The sequence below is a fragment of the Garra rufa genome, chromosome 24 (genome assembly GCF_049309525.1).
Source record: "Garra rufa chromosome 24, GarRuf1.0, whole genome shotgun sequence".
NCBI lineage: Eukaryota > Metazoa > Chordata > Actinopteri > Cypriniformes > Cyprinidae > Garra > Garra rufa.
In genome coordinates this window covers 2,983,523-3,000,716 of record NC_133384.1, presented here as the reverse complement: position 1 = coordinate 3,000,716, position 17,194 = coordinate 2,983,523, and the positions used below count along the sequence as shown (strand labels likewise).

The following is a 17,194-nucleotide window of genomic DNA, read 5'->3' as shown; positions in this document are numbered from 1 at the left end:
AACAGACATGTGGTGCACCTCAATCCCAATGTAGAGGTGGGTTGTGTTTTTTGTTCTGAAAACGAAACTATTTTTCATCTCTTTGTGCAATGTGTACGGTTGGGGAATTTTTTCTCCTTTTTATCTCAATGGGTATCGTCTCTAGGTGAAGATTTATCTCCTCAATTGTTTATTTTTGGGCCAAAGTATTTTGCTAGTCGTAAACATGTTTTGGTTTTACTAAATTTTGTGTTTGGAACTGCCAAACTCACTATTTGGAAAACAAGGAAAAATAAGATGCTTGGCAAAGATACTTTGGATCCTTTGATGATGTTTAAGGGTTTGGTTGCATCAAGGCTTAGGATAGAATATGCATATTATAAATTGGTTGGGTGCTTACCAGTGTTTGTGAATACTTGGGCCATAAATGGAGTGTTATGCACAGTTAATGAAAATGATGATTTAATGTTGACTTTTTAAGTCTTTTTGTTATATTTTTCTTATTTATTTTTTTTATCTTTGTGTGTGTTTTTCGTAATTGAGATTTTGTAATGTAGATTGTAAGTGGCAACACAGACTGGTTTTTACCTATGTTGTAAATAAAGGTGATTTCAATCTCAAAATCTCTCTCTCTCTCTCTCTCTCTTTCTCTCTCTCTCTCTCTCTCTCTCTCTCTCTCTCTCTCTCTCTCTCTCTCTCTCAGGATGCCCTCACTTTGTGTAGGCCCTACTTCTCTGCCACCTTTGATCACCACCAGGGAGTAAAGAGAGAGTGAGTACACTGGTCCATGGCACTTAGTTCTCAGCTTTGTAGGGGTTTTTGGGAATGGAACAGTAGATATGCATATCTACAGGGGCCGCAAGGATGGTGTACTTGTTGGTTGTGTCCGACCGATTGTGGTGGGCCGGTCTGAGCAAAAATGCCAGGGCCCTTTTTTTGTCCCAGTCCAGCCCTGGCGGGAGTCCATTCTCTCTCGCCTCCCCTGAGCCCATTGAGTTTTAACAGACCTGCAAAAGCATGTGGCGAGTTTGTTGGGGGGTAACTGGGGAAAGGTCACGTGAGAGGTCATTGCGATATAATTGGATATGACTGGTTATGATCAGCTGTGATTGGTTTGTGCAATAAATTCTGCCTCTTGTGTTCATGCCCCTTCTGCTTTCGCGAGTCAGTCTGAATGAACAATAAAATTGTGTGAATGTTAAGACTACTTTTAAAAAGTAAGTAAACAACTCATACACTTAGATATAACCACTTTGTTATGTCAAAATAAGACTTAAAATGAAAACATGATCTGTTGGATTTCTGTTGATCAGCTTGCTAAAATTTATAGTAAATCTCAGTGTCTGTGACCAATATTTAGCTTTGATGACTGATGATCCAAAAAATTCAAAAATAGTTCTGTCAACTCTTGGAAAAGTTTAGCATGGTATGACAGTGTTAATGTATTTGGTCTTGGCGGAATAGATCTGCCATGCTGCTGCTGCTGTTGATTATTGCTGTAGTTGTAGTATTGTAGTGAGTATTGCTGCTGCTGCTGCAAGCAAGTACAGAACTTGCCACTGCCAAAGCATATGATGATACGGTGCTGTGAGTATTTAAGACATACTGCTGCTGCACAAATAGCATAAAATAACCCCTAGCAGATCTATACAGGTGGAGCTGGGAAAGGTGGAGGTTTTCAGAGGAACTCTGAAAGCGTGCTGAGAAATGCTTAAGTGAATGCTATCAGCCATTTAAATATCTGCAAGCTCACTGGTTGCGTATGCAACATAAATCAGCTTGTGCCAAGTCATATAACTCTGTGATATCATCAGTTATGTTAACAACCCGTCAGCCTGAGTCATCTAGAGTTTCATGGCGGAACTAGGTATTTAAAAGTTAACTATTATAAAGAATAGCTGAACATAAGTTCACAAGCAAAATATACTGTTTAAATTGTTACTGTTTTCAGTTATTATTGTGGAATAAATGTAAAAAGCTTAAAAATGCCACTTGATGAGATTCATACTTGGTCATAATAAACTGATTTTTTTCTTCTTCTTCTTTTTTCTGATAGTGTAAGTAATGTTTATTTAACCAAGAAAATGTGACTGCAACATGAATTTACATTTGATTTAAAAAAATGTAAAGAAAAAAACTGGTACAATACCTTCCCTTTCAGCACGGAGAGGTCATCTGGTCCAATAATGTGCAGATCTTCAGTGGACTGGTCATTCTGTAAAACACAGAGACAGACGTTAAAAGCCCCCTGCTGTGGCCCTGTCAGCACATATGATCTTACAATCTCTATAGACATGAGCACCGCAGACACAATTGACTGCTGTATGCCCGACAGAAGCTGTTTTTGTCTGAAGAGACAATTAGGTTGCGTCCTTCGCTCAGGGTCAAGTTGATCTTCTGTGAAGGGGTGAAGTGGCTCTTCTGTGCTTGAGATGAACGTTCCGGGTCGTTTGTGTTCAGACAGGAAGTGGAGCCACTGGCTGATAGACTGGAGGCTCCTCAGGGGCCCATGAATGAAACACCCGACTTTGAAGACCCACCCAGCTATGACAGAACAACTTGACCTTCACTGTATCCTCAGAGTGGATTCTCTCTATGTATTTCAACTGTAGATTGACATATATTTTGATAATATGTACTAAATTTGATTACTATAATGCTAGATTTGGATTTGTTTTTCTCTAAAAAATCTTTAAAGCCACATACACACACACACACACACACAATTTTGTATAGCTATCTTTGTGAGGACATACATTGAGACAATGTAATCTCTTTGCAAGTTTAGGGCCTAAACCTAAACATCAGAACTAAGTGCCTTACCCAAACCCTAACCTTAAACCTAACCTTAACTTTTAATTATAACCTGATCCCTAAAACCAAGTCTTGACAGGCCTTTAAAGGGGTCTTAGAAAGTGAGGACCGGCCAAAATGTCCTCACTTTGATGGTCTAAAACTGTAGCTGTACAAGTGCGCACACACACACACACACACACACACACACACACACACACACACACACACACACACACACACACACACACACACACACACACACACACACACACACACACACACACGCACACACACGCGCGCGAATCTCTTTGGACTAAACTGTGCAAACAGCACCATCTGCTGGCTAATCAGTCGGTTAGCCAGTTGATGGCGTATTTACAGTTTTTCTCGATTGGTTTGGCTCATTTCTTGAAACCGAGATGACATTCTCAAAACCATAAGGTCATTTGGCCAAACAGTCTTACAGTTCTGCTCAACATTATAGCTCACTAGCAAAATCAAATATCTTTCCCCAAACTCTTCTTCCATGCTTCAAAAGCAGATTCCTTTCCCATATAAAAGGTCAGTACAGTCAAAATAGCACAGATCCTTCTCAATTGCCCTGGCACATGTGCATTCATTTAGTGCTTTTGTCAAAATAACCTGGATGGTTTAGCACAACACCATGGATCCCCTGCAAAAGCTCATATCTCTCCCAAAACAGTTTATCCATGTGTCAAAACTAAATATCCTTCTCATATAAATAGTCAATGCCCCCAAAATGCATTATACCTTTGGCATTGTTTAAGCACTGCAAGTCAAAATGCTTAGACGTTTTGTCACTGAGGCACAGGTCTAGCAACAGAATACCACTATGAATAAAACTAAACGATTTTACAGTAAAATCAGCCTCCAATAAACCACTCATACTCAAGGAAACTGTAAACATTTTTATTCGTACAAAGAAATGTTAACATTAGAGAACATACTGTGAAAAGAAAACATATACAGGATTCTGTAAATGTGAACAGTTATAAACACAAACAAAAAACAAAAAAAAAACTCTAGCCTACCATACTGTAAATAAAGTTTCAGAACTATAGTACAGTAATATTTTCAGTGGTCGCCATTGTCACCCTCTCTTTCCTGGCCACCATCCTCATCCTCCTGGCCATCGACGCGCTGCTCTCTGTTAGGCCATAAATTCTCATCCACATCGCAACGGATATTTTCTCTTGCGATGCAGCGAGGGAAGAAACGGCGTGAATGTCTCAACCATCCCCTACATTGATCCCCTGTGATGTCCTCACATGCAGCATCCATTGCATGCAGCAGGGCCCTCTGGTCTTGAGCCTGATGCTCATACACCCTCCACCTCCAAGCTGAAAACAACTCCTCAATTGGATTTAGGAAAGGGGAGTAAGGTGGAAGAAACTCCATTAGCATCCGGGGCTGGGTGGTGAACCAGGTTCTGATGCGTGGGCCACGGTGGAAGTTCACATTATCCCACACAATGACATAATGTGGTAGCTGAGGTCCTTCTTCACCTCTCTCATTTTCCGGGATCAGATCAGTATAAAGGTGGTCCAAAAAATTGAGGAGCTTTTGTGTATTGTAGGGCCCTAAACTGGGAATGTGTGTGGCCACACCTCTTTCTGATATAGCGGCACACATTGTTATATTTGCTCCTCGCTGGCCTGGGACATCCACAGTGGCTCGGTGGCCAATGATGTTACGGCCACGCCTTTGACCTTTGGCCAGGTTGAAGCCAGCTTCATCAACGAACACTAGGTTGTGAGGGGTTTCGTTGCCTTCTAATGCCATTATTCTCTACAATAGAATAAAAATAAATCTAATCAGTCAAGTAGAGACAGATACTGCAGGGAGGATCTAAAGTACTGTAAAAAGAGGGAGTGAAAAACTGAAGACAATTTCTAGGCAAAATGCTCTAGTCACACAAAGCTGGATTCTGAAGGTAAAAAGGATAAAGCAAAACAAAAAAAAGTGGTAACCATGTCTTACTGTAATAGTGTTACAATGATAGACAACCAGTAGTTGACTTACATGCACATACTGGTACCGCAGCTCTTTCACTCTGTCAGAGTTTCTCTCAAATGGTACCCTGTAAATCTGTTTCATGGTCATCTGATGTTTCTTCAATACCCAGTCTATTGTGGAGATGCTGATAGAGTTTATATTTTGGAACATTACATTGTCTAGAAGGATTGCATTACGAATCTGTCTCAGTGTGATGGCATTATTTGCAATGAACATGTTGCATATTTCTCGTTCTTGTTGTTCATTTAGAAGTTTTCTTCTGCCACCCACTTGAGGCTGTCGTCCAATCCTAGACATACAAGTCAAAGGTCAACACTGTAAATTTGTTACAAAATGAGTTACCAATGTAATTGTACTGCTGTTTTATGGTACTAAAAGTGTGATGCACTGCACAGTGACTGGAATACTATTCACAGTATTTTCTCCATTTTTTTTTCTTTGTCATTTTTATAGTATCATATAACATCACATGAAGATATTACAGTACTCTAGGCCTACACACACACCAACACTGAATAGTTCAATAGAATAGTTCTGTACCTGTTTTCCCTGCGAAAGGTTTGGATGATGGAGGAGACTGTAGACCGAGGCACATTAGGCTGCACTCGGCGACCTGCCTCTGCCATTGTGAGGCGATGGTTTATAACGTGGTCAATAAGGGTGGCCCGGATTTCATCTGGGACATCATGGTGCCTCCGTGCTCCTCGGCCTCTTCCCCCTATTCCTCCACACATTCTCACTCCTCCTCTTCCTCTTCTTCTTCCTCCTCTTCCTCGAGCAGGAAGTTGCTGTTGTACTTGGCGAGGTGCTTCCATGTTCACACTGCAAATGAAACTGGCCCCGGGCCAAGCTCTGTCTATATACTTTTGGCAGCAGTCATAATCATAGACAACACCTGTCAGGTAACTAAACAAACTGTTTGATTGGTCATCTGAGATGTGGGAAACTGCTCCTTCGTTAGTTCTAATTTCACCTGATTGATTGTCAAGTACTGTCATAAATTTATCAAATGTTCCAAGAAATTCTTTCATGGTATTATATCTTTGACTAATTTTGACAGTTGAACAGACAATTGTGCATATGATGACTTACACAATGAAACCATGCTGATATGTTTTGGAGAGAGTAACCATTTCACTGAAAAATCAACTAATCAGTTTAGATCAGCAAGATCTATTTATATGGAAAATGTGCTAAATGTGGGCTCATTGTGCTAACTGTAGCTACTTGTACATAATCATTTGAAAAAAAGCACAGAGTCACTTGAGACATGTACTAAAGCATTTGCAATTTGATAAAACCAATGAAAAATGACATTCTGTTGTGAACAATTGCAAGGTGGTTTGGAGATTTGTCCATGTTATTTTGAGAATGTCATCTCGGTTTCAAGAAATGAGCCAAACCAATCGAGAAAAACTGTAAAAAAATCGGTTCTTAAATAATTGATTCTAACTATTAGCAAAGGGTTTGTGGATGTGAGAACACTGGGAGCAAAATGTAAAGTGAGTAAAATCACTGCAAAAAACACATGTTATATTGAGAACTTAACAGAAACGTTGATAAAACAATACCATTTAACTAAATATGTACTATAAAAAATAATTTGACTCAGAAATGAGGTCCCAGATGGAAGCAATTATTAATATAATTTTTTAGAGGCAATTTCTGTTTCTGTCTTTTCTGTTTTTTTGTGTGGTGGTTTTTTAGTGGGTTCTGGCTGGTTTTAGACAGTTACTCTTACTTCTACTAATGTTTCACAACCAATATTTTGTCTTTCATTTTCAACATTATATCTGTGAAATACTTCAGTTATCCAAGTATCCAGGCGTTTTCAATTGGACAATATGCATACTGTGCACAGCATACATATTGCATACAGCTGAAATAGCACAGTAGCATGCAAAAATGCTATTCTTAACACATGAACATACCTTTGTGAATAACATGCACACAGCAATAGAGCGCCATCTGCTGATCACAGCCAATGACAGCCACTTTAACTCTAAGCGTTTACAAAATATGTGACCCTGGACCACAAAATCAGTCATAAGTGTCCATTTTTCGAAAATTTGATATAAACATCATCTGAGAGCTGAACAAATAAGCTTTCCATTGATGTATGGTTTGTTGGCTGAGTTACAACTATTCGAAACTCTGGGGGTGCAAAAAAATCTAAATATTGAGAAAAACGTCTTTAAAGTTGTCCAAATGAAGTTCTTAGCAATGCAATTAGGTTTTGATATATTTATTCTTTATTATTCTATATTCTTCACTTAATATCCTAATGATTTTTGGCATAAAAGAAAAATGTAGAATTTTGACCCATACAATGTATTTATAGGTATTGCTATAAATATACCCGTGCTACTTAAAGGAGTAGTTCACTTTCAGAACAAAAACTTACAGATAATGTACTCACCCCCTTTTCATCCAAGATGTTCATGTCTTTCTTTCTTCAGTCGTAAAGAAATGATGTTTTTTTGAGGAAAACATTTCAGGATTTCTCTCCATATAATGGACTTCTATGGTGCCCCGAGGTTGAACTTCCAAAATGCAGTTTAAATGCAGCTTCAAAGGGCTCTAAATGATTCCAGCCGAGGAAGAAGGGTCTTATCTAGCAAAACGATCGGTTATTTTCTAAAAACATTTACAATTTATATACTTTTTAATCTTTAATACACAGAGTACACACAGAGCTAGACAAGATGAGCATTTGAGGTTAAAAAGTATATAAATTGTAAATTAAAAAAAAAAAAATTAACCAATTGTTTTGCTAGATAAGACCCTTCTTTCCTTGGCTGTGATCGTTTAGAGTCATTTGAAGCTGCATTTTGAAAGTTCAAACTCGGGGGCACCATAGAAGTCCATTACATGGAGAGAAATCCTGAAATGTTTTCCTCAAACAACATAATTTCTTTACGACTGAAGAAAGAAAGATATGAACATCTTGGATGACAAGGGGGTGAGTACATTATCTGTAAATTTTTGTTCTGAAAGTGAATTACTCTTTTAAGGTTTTGTGATCCAGGGTCACATATTAGTTTGCAGAGTATTATTATTATTATTTTCAAGTTTGGTCTTTTTAGCTTAAAGTCAAAAATAGTTAATGGGTATTTGAGGGGTGTGTTTTCATATGAACTAAACTATCAGACCACTTTTTGTTGTAGATATACACTAAGAAACCTGACAGGATCATGAGTATTTTGATAGTTTTGGCTATTATGCTTATGATTTCTGTGTTTCCTCACCAGATAGCTCTTGAAGCGGATGAACTCTACTCTGGTGGTCAGTTGTCTGTTGGCGCTGCGGCTCTGAGCTTTAATCGATTCCACCAGGTCAGAACAAAACTTGTATCCTCCTTTCAGAACACACAGAACCATCATATCATGATGTCCGATGTCTTCAAGGATGTCTCTAGCCAGACACTCAATCCTACAAACCACATTAGACCACAATGTCACAAACTGTGTGTGAGGAGGTCATGTGATGTCATAAATTCGATTTAAGGGTCACATGAAGTTAATAGGCAACCCAAAATTCTTTGGAATGTGACTGTGGAGCTTAGAAAGCACAATGCTAAACATTGATTCAAATGAATAGTTGAGAACATAAACCCTATAGATTGCCTTTTTATGTGTTAATTTATGCCAATCAAGAAAAAAGCACAGCTATTCAAATGCATTTCGCAATGCTGTTTATGGTTTTCGATATATGAGAGAATCATGAGAGAAAAGAAGTTGTACAGCAATTGTTTATAGAGGTGTTGTGTCCAAAAGTGTGTTTACCTGTTCATAATGACTCCATGAGGAATATAAACACACTCCAGATCACCCCGGTAATGCTCAGGGTAATTAAACAGCTCCAAATTATAACCTGACCAGCCGTCTTTAATCTAAACCAACAAAGACAGTTGAAAATAAAATAGTTCACAAATGTAGTTCAAGTAAAAATGACAAAATGCAAAAAGAAAATCACCAAGTAAGGATGCAAAATTAACAAGCTGTTGTTTGCAATTGCAATGAGTAAAATCCAGTATGTTAGGCATATTTACCACAACGCCTGGTTCTTTTCTCTGGTCAGCTGCCATGTCTGTGGCCATATGTGTGAGAGTGAAATAAACTGTGATGCTCACTGAGAGAGGACCAGACGTTTGTGCTCCCACCCATTTTTACATTAATAAACAGAGTGGGAGGTGTTTCCAATGTTTTCATTATCAGAATACTTTTGTTTCAGATAGACATAGGCAAAGTTTTGATAAAAATATTTTGTATGTCTTTTATGAATAGAATTTTGTTCTTTCACATGAGTCACATTAGCTGTTTAACTGAAGTCGTGCTGCTCCTTACTCATGACTCACTTATTGCTCCTCTGATTGCCTCCTGAATTTACTTTTAAAAGTGTTATGTTTGTCCGGATAAGCGTATAACATTACACTGTAAAAAATTAAAACGTGACAATAAAAAAATTGGAGTAAATTCAGCTGTGCCATCTCAGGAATAAATTATATTTTAAAACTGATATTAAGTTATTTTCAATTGTAATGATTGAAAAATTGTAATTTCACTGTATTACAGTTTTTACTGCATTTTTGATCAAATAACAGCAGCCTTAGTGATACTTTTTGCCATAATATTCACTGATGAATCATGAAGAATAAAAAAAATGTGGTTCATTTTGATTTCATGTTGACTTTAAATAGATGAAATCATTCAGAGACCACACAGTCGATCTAAAATGTTTTTTATTGCACTCAGACGTATTGTTGTAAAGCGTTACTGAAGCCTTTCAGACTCTGAAGTACCATAAGAGAGGACGAGAAAAGACACTGTGGCAGTTTTGCCCATTTCAAATGTTATTCTCGGATATTTGCTGAATTCAGGACCACTAGCTAACATTACTTTCAGTTATTAGCAATGTAGATGGTTTTGTGCCGCTTAATCAGCTCAATATCTTTCTCCAGCTGCTTCATTTCCTGTTCCAGACGCTCCTTTCGATATTTTTTTGGAGCTGTGTCTGTGACAACAGAGAGGCCCTGGTACTGATGATGAAGGTCGTCCCAGTTCTTCTTCAAAGCCTGCCAAAAGTCATCAAGTCATCAGACATTTCTTGTAATATAAAAAAGAAATTGTATAATGCTTACACACTATTTTTCAAAAGTTTAAGGGCAAGTAAGATTTGATGCTTAAATTCAGCAAGGATGCGTTTGTTCGAAATGAGAGTATTTTATGATGTTACATTTATGATGTTATATTCTGATAAAAAGTAAACAGAAATATTAAGCAACAACTGTTTTTTTGAAAAGTGTTATTTTTAATTGTAATGATATATGTGACCCTGGACCACAAAACCAGTCATAAGGTTAAATTTGACAAAACTGAGATTTATACATCATATGAAAGCTCAATAAATAAGATGGTTTGATGGTTTGTTAGGATAGGACAATATTTGACTGAGATACATCTATTTGAAATCAGAAATCTGAGGATGCAAAAAAATCAAAAAGCCTGAGAAAATCACCTTTAAAGTTGTCCAAATTAGGTTCTTAACAATGCATATTACTAATCAAAAATTACATTTTGATATCTTTACAGTAGGAATTTTACAAAACATCTTCATGGAACATGAACTTTACTTAATTTCTTAATGATTTTTGGCATAAAAGAAAAATCAAAAATTTTGACCCATGCAATGTATTTTTGGCTATTGCTACAAATATACACCAGCGACTTAAGACTGGTTTTGTGGTCCAGGGTCACATATTTCATAATATTACTGTTTTTACTGCATTTTAGTTTGAATAAATGCAGCCTCTGTAAGTATAAAAGACTTACAAACATTAAAAAACATTAACATTAAGTTGTAACAAAGAGACACGATTATTGGAAGGTGTTTTACAAGAAAATACAATTTCAGTCTTTCACGGTTAATAAGCTGGATTCAATATGTTACTTGCCATTACTTTGTTACTGTTTGGGAAATTGCCTAGCAATTTCTGAGTGAAAATTATTTTCACACAAATTTATTCAGTGTATACAAGTTCCTTTACATTTTTCATTACACTGCAAAAAAATAATTTTCTTACTTAGATTTTTTGTCTTGTTTCCAGCCAAATTATATAACAATTTTTGAGTAAAAATTATTGTCAAAATGAAGTGTGTTTTTGCTCAAGAACAAGTAAAATAATTTGCCAATGAGGTGTGCAGAAATATCTTATTTCAAACAGAAAACTAAATTATTTTACTTGCTGGCAGATAATTTAGCTTGTTTCAATCAAAAATGCACTTAATTTGACTTGGTTTTTTTTCTAAAAACAAGACAGTGATTTTTACTTGTCTAGAAAATCCTTCTTGATTTAAGACTTTTTAGATATTCTGGCTGGAAACAAGACAAAAAAATCTAAGTAAGAAAGGCATTTTTTGCTTAAATTCCCAATAAAAAAAGTAATGTTCATTATTTTACATTTATTCAAATAGCATTATTCATGTACTTTTATCCAAACTGAGGAACAACCACAAATACAAGCAATTTCTCATCAGGAGATTAATGCTGCAAGGCTCTAAACAATTAGAAATGGTTTAGGGAGTAGTTCACTTTCAGAACAAAAATTTACAGATAATATACTCACCTCCTTGTCATCCAAGATGTTCATGTCTTTCTTTATTTCAGTCGTAAAGAAATTATACTTTTTGAGGAAAACATTTCAGGATTTCTCTCTATATAATGGACTTCCATGGTGCCCCCGAGTTTGAGCTTCCAAAATGCAGTTTAAATGCAGCTTCAAAGGGCTCTAAATGATCCCAGCCGAGGAAGAAGGGTCTTATCTAGCGAAACGATTGGTTAGTTTGTAAATTTGTATACTTTTCACAGAGCTAGACAAGATGAAAATAACCAATCGTTTTGCTAGATAAGACCCTTCTTTCGTTTATAGCCATTTGAAGCTGCATTTTTGGAAGTTCAAACTCGGGGGCACCATAGAAGTCCATTTTATGGAGAGAAATCCTAAAATGTTTCCCTCAAAAAACATAATGTCCTTACGACTCAAGAAAGAAAGACATGAACATCTTGGATGACAAGGGGATGAGTAAATTATCTGTAAATTTTTGTTCTGAAAGTGAACTACTCCATTAATTCAGATTTGTATTCGATTACCTGTAGGATATTGTGGCGTTCATTATCTGAGAGCTGTTTCATGGCCCCTTCTCTCATTCGCTCCTTGACATAGTTGTCATATTCCTCTTGTGCTTTCTTCACTTCCTCTCTGCGCTGGAGCAGGTACTCTGGAGTTTGACCATAGTCCTGAAAACATGCATAAAAAACAGACCTGAGGTTTTTCTTATTTTCATACTATTTTTGCTCTATTCAGTATGTACCGTGAATGATATCCTTTGTATGCATGGAATACAAGACCATCTGAAACCTGAAATATTCAGCTCAACATCCTCTCACCTTCTTCTTTATGTATTTAGGGACGAGACCAGAGTTCTCCAAAAGTTCTTTGTCTCCCTTTTTGTTATAAGCATACGCTGGCTGTGGTTTCTTCGGGACTGCCATGATGTTCTCAACAGCGTTGGTCTTAATGAAGTTCTTGTTGGTGTAGAGACCCATTAGCGGTCTGTCTGTTCTGGTAGGTATTGGTGGTTTACTATGTAGCTCATCATCTTCATATTTAAATGATTTCTCTGAAACGATACAGGCAAAATTAGAATAAGAAAATAGCTTCAGTGGTCTCAACACCTCTGCACATGAAAATGGCACGTATGATTGCAATGAAAATATATTTATCTGTATTTAAAAAGGTCAATGTTATATATTAATTCTCAGAATGTTTCAAACAACAAATGCAGGACATGTACTCTCAGGGAGTTTGGGTTCCTTGGAGTGTTTCAGTAGATATTTCTGTGGTGATGGCACATCCACTTTTGCTGGTCCCATAGTTTTACTTGGGGCTTTGTCCACCTCTTTCTCCAGCTTCACCTGCTCTCTGAACTTTGACATGTACCTGAAAATATAATATAGATATTAAGATATAAAGTTATGTTATGTTGTGTTATGATTGTCCACTTTATGGGAAATAAAGCAAATTTGAACAAATTCTGGTACAAATACTTCGAATCAATTTTAAATGATCGTTTTCACATTATAGTAATGCAAAATTCACGTTTTATTCACGTTTCAAACTGAGAAACGTTTCTAAAATATCAAAGACAAATAGAGAGAGAGAGATATCACTTTATAATAGCAACTTAATTAACGTTAGGTCTGATATTAATATGATCTTAAAGCAATCTGAAACTGTAACTGTTACCTGGGTGGTTTTACATGTTTCTCTTCCTCTCTGGGAATGAGGTTATAGATGCTTTCCGGAGGATAGATTGTGTCGCTCATTATGGCTGATAGAGACAAAAATGACGGGATAAAAGATGAATGCTCCTGCTGTTTGCAGACAGTAGTGTTTTATTAACGTAATGGCCGATGGAATCGGTGTTGTTTAACATCCGTCTCTATGACAACCACTGCCAAGCAACATTAAAGACTTTTCCTCTTAATGGTAATAATTATTATTTAATTTAAGTTTTGAATTAAGTCAAAATAGCCAACTTTAAACACAACACGATATGTCATGCAATGATAAATATGTATTTTATTTTTTTATTTGAATGTAAGCGTATTAACCAATAAGAGCCGTTTACTGCTCAGCACGCAAACGGTTAAGCTAAATGTCCTTTAGCAGTTTCCGTACTGACGCGATTTGTTTACATGGCATGTCACACGCCGTGAGCGCATGTGAAAGTGAGGTTATTGTACTAGTCAGATAAACGCTGTGTTTTAGGTAAACCTTACTCTTTAAACTCTGAATTTGGCCAAATATTTGTGTACATCTTTTCAGAAAATCCCTTACGAAATCCTATTAGAAATCGTTAACGTTCAAAAATGATTTTTTTTTTTTTTTGCAGGTAACGTTACACTGTTAGCCAGAATTACAGTCTTGGAATTATTTTTTCTTTGCATTTTAAGGTAAATGCCATTTTTTATTATATATTCTAATTATATAATTGACATACAGCTAAATTATTAATTTTATTCAAACAGTTATTTTATTCAAACTATTAAATTATTTACATGGCTGCTGAATACTGAAATTAATGTACATTTCTATTTGAAATTGATAAAAAAAATAACCTTGGTAAATGCTTTTGTAAAAAAATAAAATAAAAACATGAATCTATTTTCTAAAGGCATATTTCTTATTGCAAATGTTTCATTATAGATAATATTACTATATTACTTATAGATAATGCTTCTTCCTTTTTTTTTTTTTTTTTTTTTTTTTTACAGTTTTATTACATTTTTGTTCCTAAATCCACCCTTCTGCTGGGATTAGACTAATCCAGTTTTTTGGGATCAAAATTATTACCATTTATTTTAAAATGTTTTGAACAACACAAACAGAGGATTAAATCTAGATCAAAACCAAGATTAAATTTTGTGATCTAATCCGAATTCTGAATTATTTTTTTTTTCTTTTGAGCAACCCATATTCAATATTTGAATATATATATTGAAGATAGCCAATCTGATAGCCAAAATCTGATCAGATTACTTTTGAACAGCTGGAGAACTGTAGCTGTCCAGGAGCAGGATTGGAAACCCATGTTGCAGGGTGTCCCATTTGTCATTTTAGGTTTCAGAAGGGTGATCACGAGCGCCCTCTTTGCAGCCTATATGCACACTTTTGTGGGGTTCCAGAGCAGACTTCTTCCCATACAGTCAAAACGACATTAAAAAGAAGACTGTGAGGGTTTAGTGTACTATTTGGGGAAGGGCCTAAGTGTTTATTAAAACAAATCAGTCATATTTCATATATTAAATCAACATAATAAAAGTAATAGAATCATACATTTTGCATTTTTAAAAATATGTTTTTCATTCTGTACCATATTTCTGCCTCCCAGATTATATGATCTTTTTACCAAGATGAACCCTGCAACTTTTGGCAAGCTGTTGGCTAAAGTGAGAAAGCTGAGAACCCACATGCTATTTGCTCAGTTTGGTTCTTCATACTTCACTACAGCATGGCTATCAAATCACATCACTAAACCTCATGAGAGAAACATCCTCCTGATGGGTCCTCCTGGAGCAGGGAAAACCTGTGTGGGGCGGATTGTGGGACAGAAACTAGGGATGCCTGTTATTGATATAGATGACGACGTTCTCGAAAGAACTTGGGGAATGAGTGTGGCAAACAAGCTATCTGAGATCGGTGGAGATGGTTTCATTGAAGAAGAATGTAAAGCAGTGTGTAACTTCAATGCTACAGGAAGTGTTATCTCACTGACGGGTTCCAATCCACTGCATTCAGATGCCATGCACCATTTGAAGAAATCTGGACTGGTCTTGTATCTGGATGTGGACACAGAAGATATCATGCAGAGACTTTCTCGAATGAAGGTTAATAGAATTGTGGGTCAGGATGCTGGTGTTTCTATGAGAGAGATATTACTGTATAGGAAACAGTTTTATGAGAAATGGCTGGATGCAAGAGTTCTTTGTGGGACGGGAGACTCTGTGGAGGACGTGGCTGATAAAGTCCTGAGGACTCTTGGTAGATATGAAGATTCAGAATCAGAGATGTTCATTTCAACAAGGAGCCAAAGGTCGAGTGACCCTAAGTTCTTCAGTGATGTTGTAATAGAGGGTCTTGCGCCAGATGGAGGGCTTTATGTACCAAAGAAAGGATTCCCCAAATTGGAACCTTCTGAATGGTTGAGAATATCCACCATGCCATATGCCATGAGAGCTGTGGCCATACTTGAAAACTGTATTCATCCTATGGATGTGTCTCCTGTGGATTTGAGCAAAATGGTGCATCGCGCTTATGGCCAGAACTTCGCCAATCAATCGGTTGCACCTCTAAAGCACCTCACTGATCATCAACACATTCTAGAACTCTTTCACGGCCCCACTGCTTCTTTTAAAGACTTGGCACTGCAGTTAATGCCTCAGCTGTTTGCCCACTGCCTTCCACAGATGTGCAACTACTTGATTCTAGCGGCTACTTCTGGAGATACAGGAAGCGCCGTGCTGAACGGCTTCCGGAATCTTAAAGACAGTGACCGTGAGAGAATTGGTGTGCTTGTGTTCTTCCCTGAGAAAGGTGTGAGTGAGATTCAGAAGCTACAGATGACAGGATTTCAAGAGGGCAATGCCAAGTCTATCAGCGTCCTCTCCGACTTTGACTTCTGCCAGAGGAGCATCAAACAAATGTTTGGGGACTCAAACTTAATGGGACACCTAGCTGTGGAATATGCCACAGTTCTAAGCACGGCAAACTCGATCAACTGGGCCCGACTGCTTCCTCAGGTGGTCTATCACTGCTCGGCATACCTGGACCTGCTTAGAAATCGCACGTTGGCCTTTGGAGATCCCATTGACGTTTGCATCCCTACTGGAAACTTTGGCAATGCCATGTCAGCCCTGTATGCCAAACAAATGGGAATCCCCATACGGAAGGTGATCTGCGCGTCCAATCATAACTGCATCATATCCGACTTCATTGCTAGTGGAGAGTATGATCTCCGTGACAGAAAGCTGCTGGTTTCAAACTCTCCTGCCATTGATATCCTAAAGTCCTCTAACCTTGAGAGATTTATCCATCATGTTTCCAATGGGGATGGGACTCTGGTCCAAAATCTGTTTTTGAATCAAGAAAGAGAACGATTTTTTAAAGTATCTGAGACTTTACGGCAGAAGATAAATTTGGAAGTTCAAGCTGGATGGTGCTCAGAAGATGACTGTTTGAAGGCCATACATGAGGTGCACACAAAAACAGGCTACATAATGGACACTCACACGGCGGTTGGCAAAGTAGTTGCCGATCGTATACATGACAAAACCTGTCCACTTGTGCTGTGCTCCACTGCACACCATGGGAAGTTTGCCCTGGCTGTCTTAAAAGCCCTTCAGTGTCAAAATATCCCACAAGACCCTGTTGAGCAATTGGATAAACTTTGCACCATTGGAGGTCGAGAGCAGATGCATGAAGCTTTGTTGAAGTGCATGAGAGACAGCGGAAGTCATTCACATAAAATATGCCAGGCTGACTTTAACACGCTTGCAGATGAAGTTGAAAATATGATACAAGACTCATTTCTGAGGGTGCAGTGAGCTGAAAAACCTGCAGATGTCCACTAGATGGTGATGTCTATCAAGAAACCCTAAACATTATGGTTCACGAATCACATTTTGTCAACTTGAACACAAGATGGCAGTAATGTACTGGGATATAGTTTCAATTCATTTCATGCTACATTTTTACTTTTCCCAATTTTCTCAAAAGTTTCATTGCAAAATGTTTATATTTTATACTGATGGTTGCTAAATT

General features: G+C 37.3%; 3 protein-coding genes across 3 annotated transcripts in view; 1 reads left to right on the top strand and 2 right to left on the bottom strand.

Annotated features, from left to right (window-relative positions):
- Window positions 1-8,899, bottom strand: part of prtfdc1a (phosphoribosyl transferase domain containing 1a) — a 75,680-nt gene extending 66,781 nt beyond the window's left edge. The window contains exons 1-4 of the mRNA XM_073830306.1: window positions 8,864-8,899; window positions 8,598-8,704; window positions 8,061-8,244; window positions 2,129-2,194 (exon numbers count right to left, since the gene is read on the bottom strand). Coding sequence (XP_073686407.1) covers window positions 2,129-2,194; window positions 8,061-8,244; window positions 8,598-8,704; window positions 8,864-8,899 — 393 coding nt within the window. The remainder of the gene's footprint in view (window positions 1-2,128; window positions 2,195-8,060; window positions 8,245-8,597; window positions 8,705-8,863) is intronic.
- A 639-nt stretch (window positions 8,900-9,538) lies between these two features.
- Window positions 9,539-13,273, bottom strand: enkur (enkurin, TRPC channel interacting protein). The gene is made up of 5 exons (XM_073831225.1): window positions 13,118-13,273; window positions 12,666-12,811; window positions 12,259-12,491; window positions 11,962-12,108; window positions 9,539-9,886 (listed from the first exon to the last, which is right to left on the bottom strand). Exons 1-5 carry the CDS (start codon window positions 13,195-13,197, stop codon window positions 9,713-9,715), a joined length of 780 nt encoding a protein of 259 aa, XP_073687326.1. The 5' UTR covers window positions 13,198-13,273; the 3' UTR covers window positions 9,539-9,712.
- A 497-nt stretch (window positions 13,274-13,770) lies between these two features.
- Window positions 13,771-17,119, top strand: LOC141300868 (threonine synthase-like 1). Its single transcript, XM_073831154.1, has 2 exons — window positions 13,771-13,827; window positions 14,766-17,119. The coding sequence occupies exon 2, from the start codon at window positions 14,788-14,790 to the stop codon at window positions 16,975-16,977; it is 2,190 nt and encodes a 729-aa protein (XP_073687255.1). The 5' UTR covers window positions 13,771-13,827; window positions 14,766-14,787; the 3' UTR covers window positions 16,978-17,119.
- The last annotated feature ends 75 nt before the right edge of the window (window positions 17,120-17,194 follow it).

Coding starts and splice junctions, on each gene's coding strand:
- enkur (XM_073831225.1), bottom strand. CDS start 13,197: ATGAGCGACACAATCTATCCTCCGGAAAGCATCTATAACCTCATTCCC. Junction 12,812..13,117: donor AAACATGTAAAACCACCCAG/GTAACAGTTACA, acceptor TTATATTTTCAG/GTACATGTCAAAGTTCAGAG. Junction 9,887..11,961: donor AACGCCACAATATCCTACAG/GTAATCGAATAC, acceptor GACTTTTGGCAG/GCTTTGAAGAAGAACTGGGA.
- LOC141300868 (XM_073831154.1), top strand. CDS start 14,788: ATGAACCCTGCAACTTTTGGCAAGCTGTTGGCTAAAGTGAGAAAGCTG.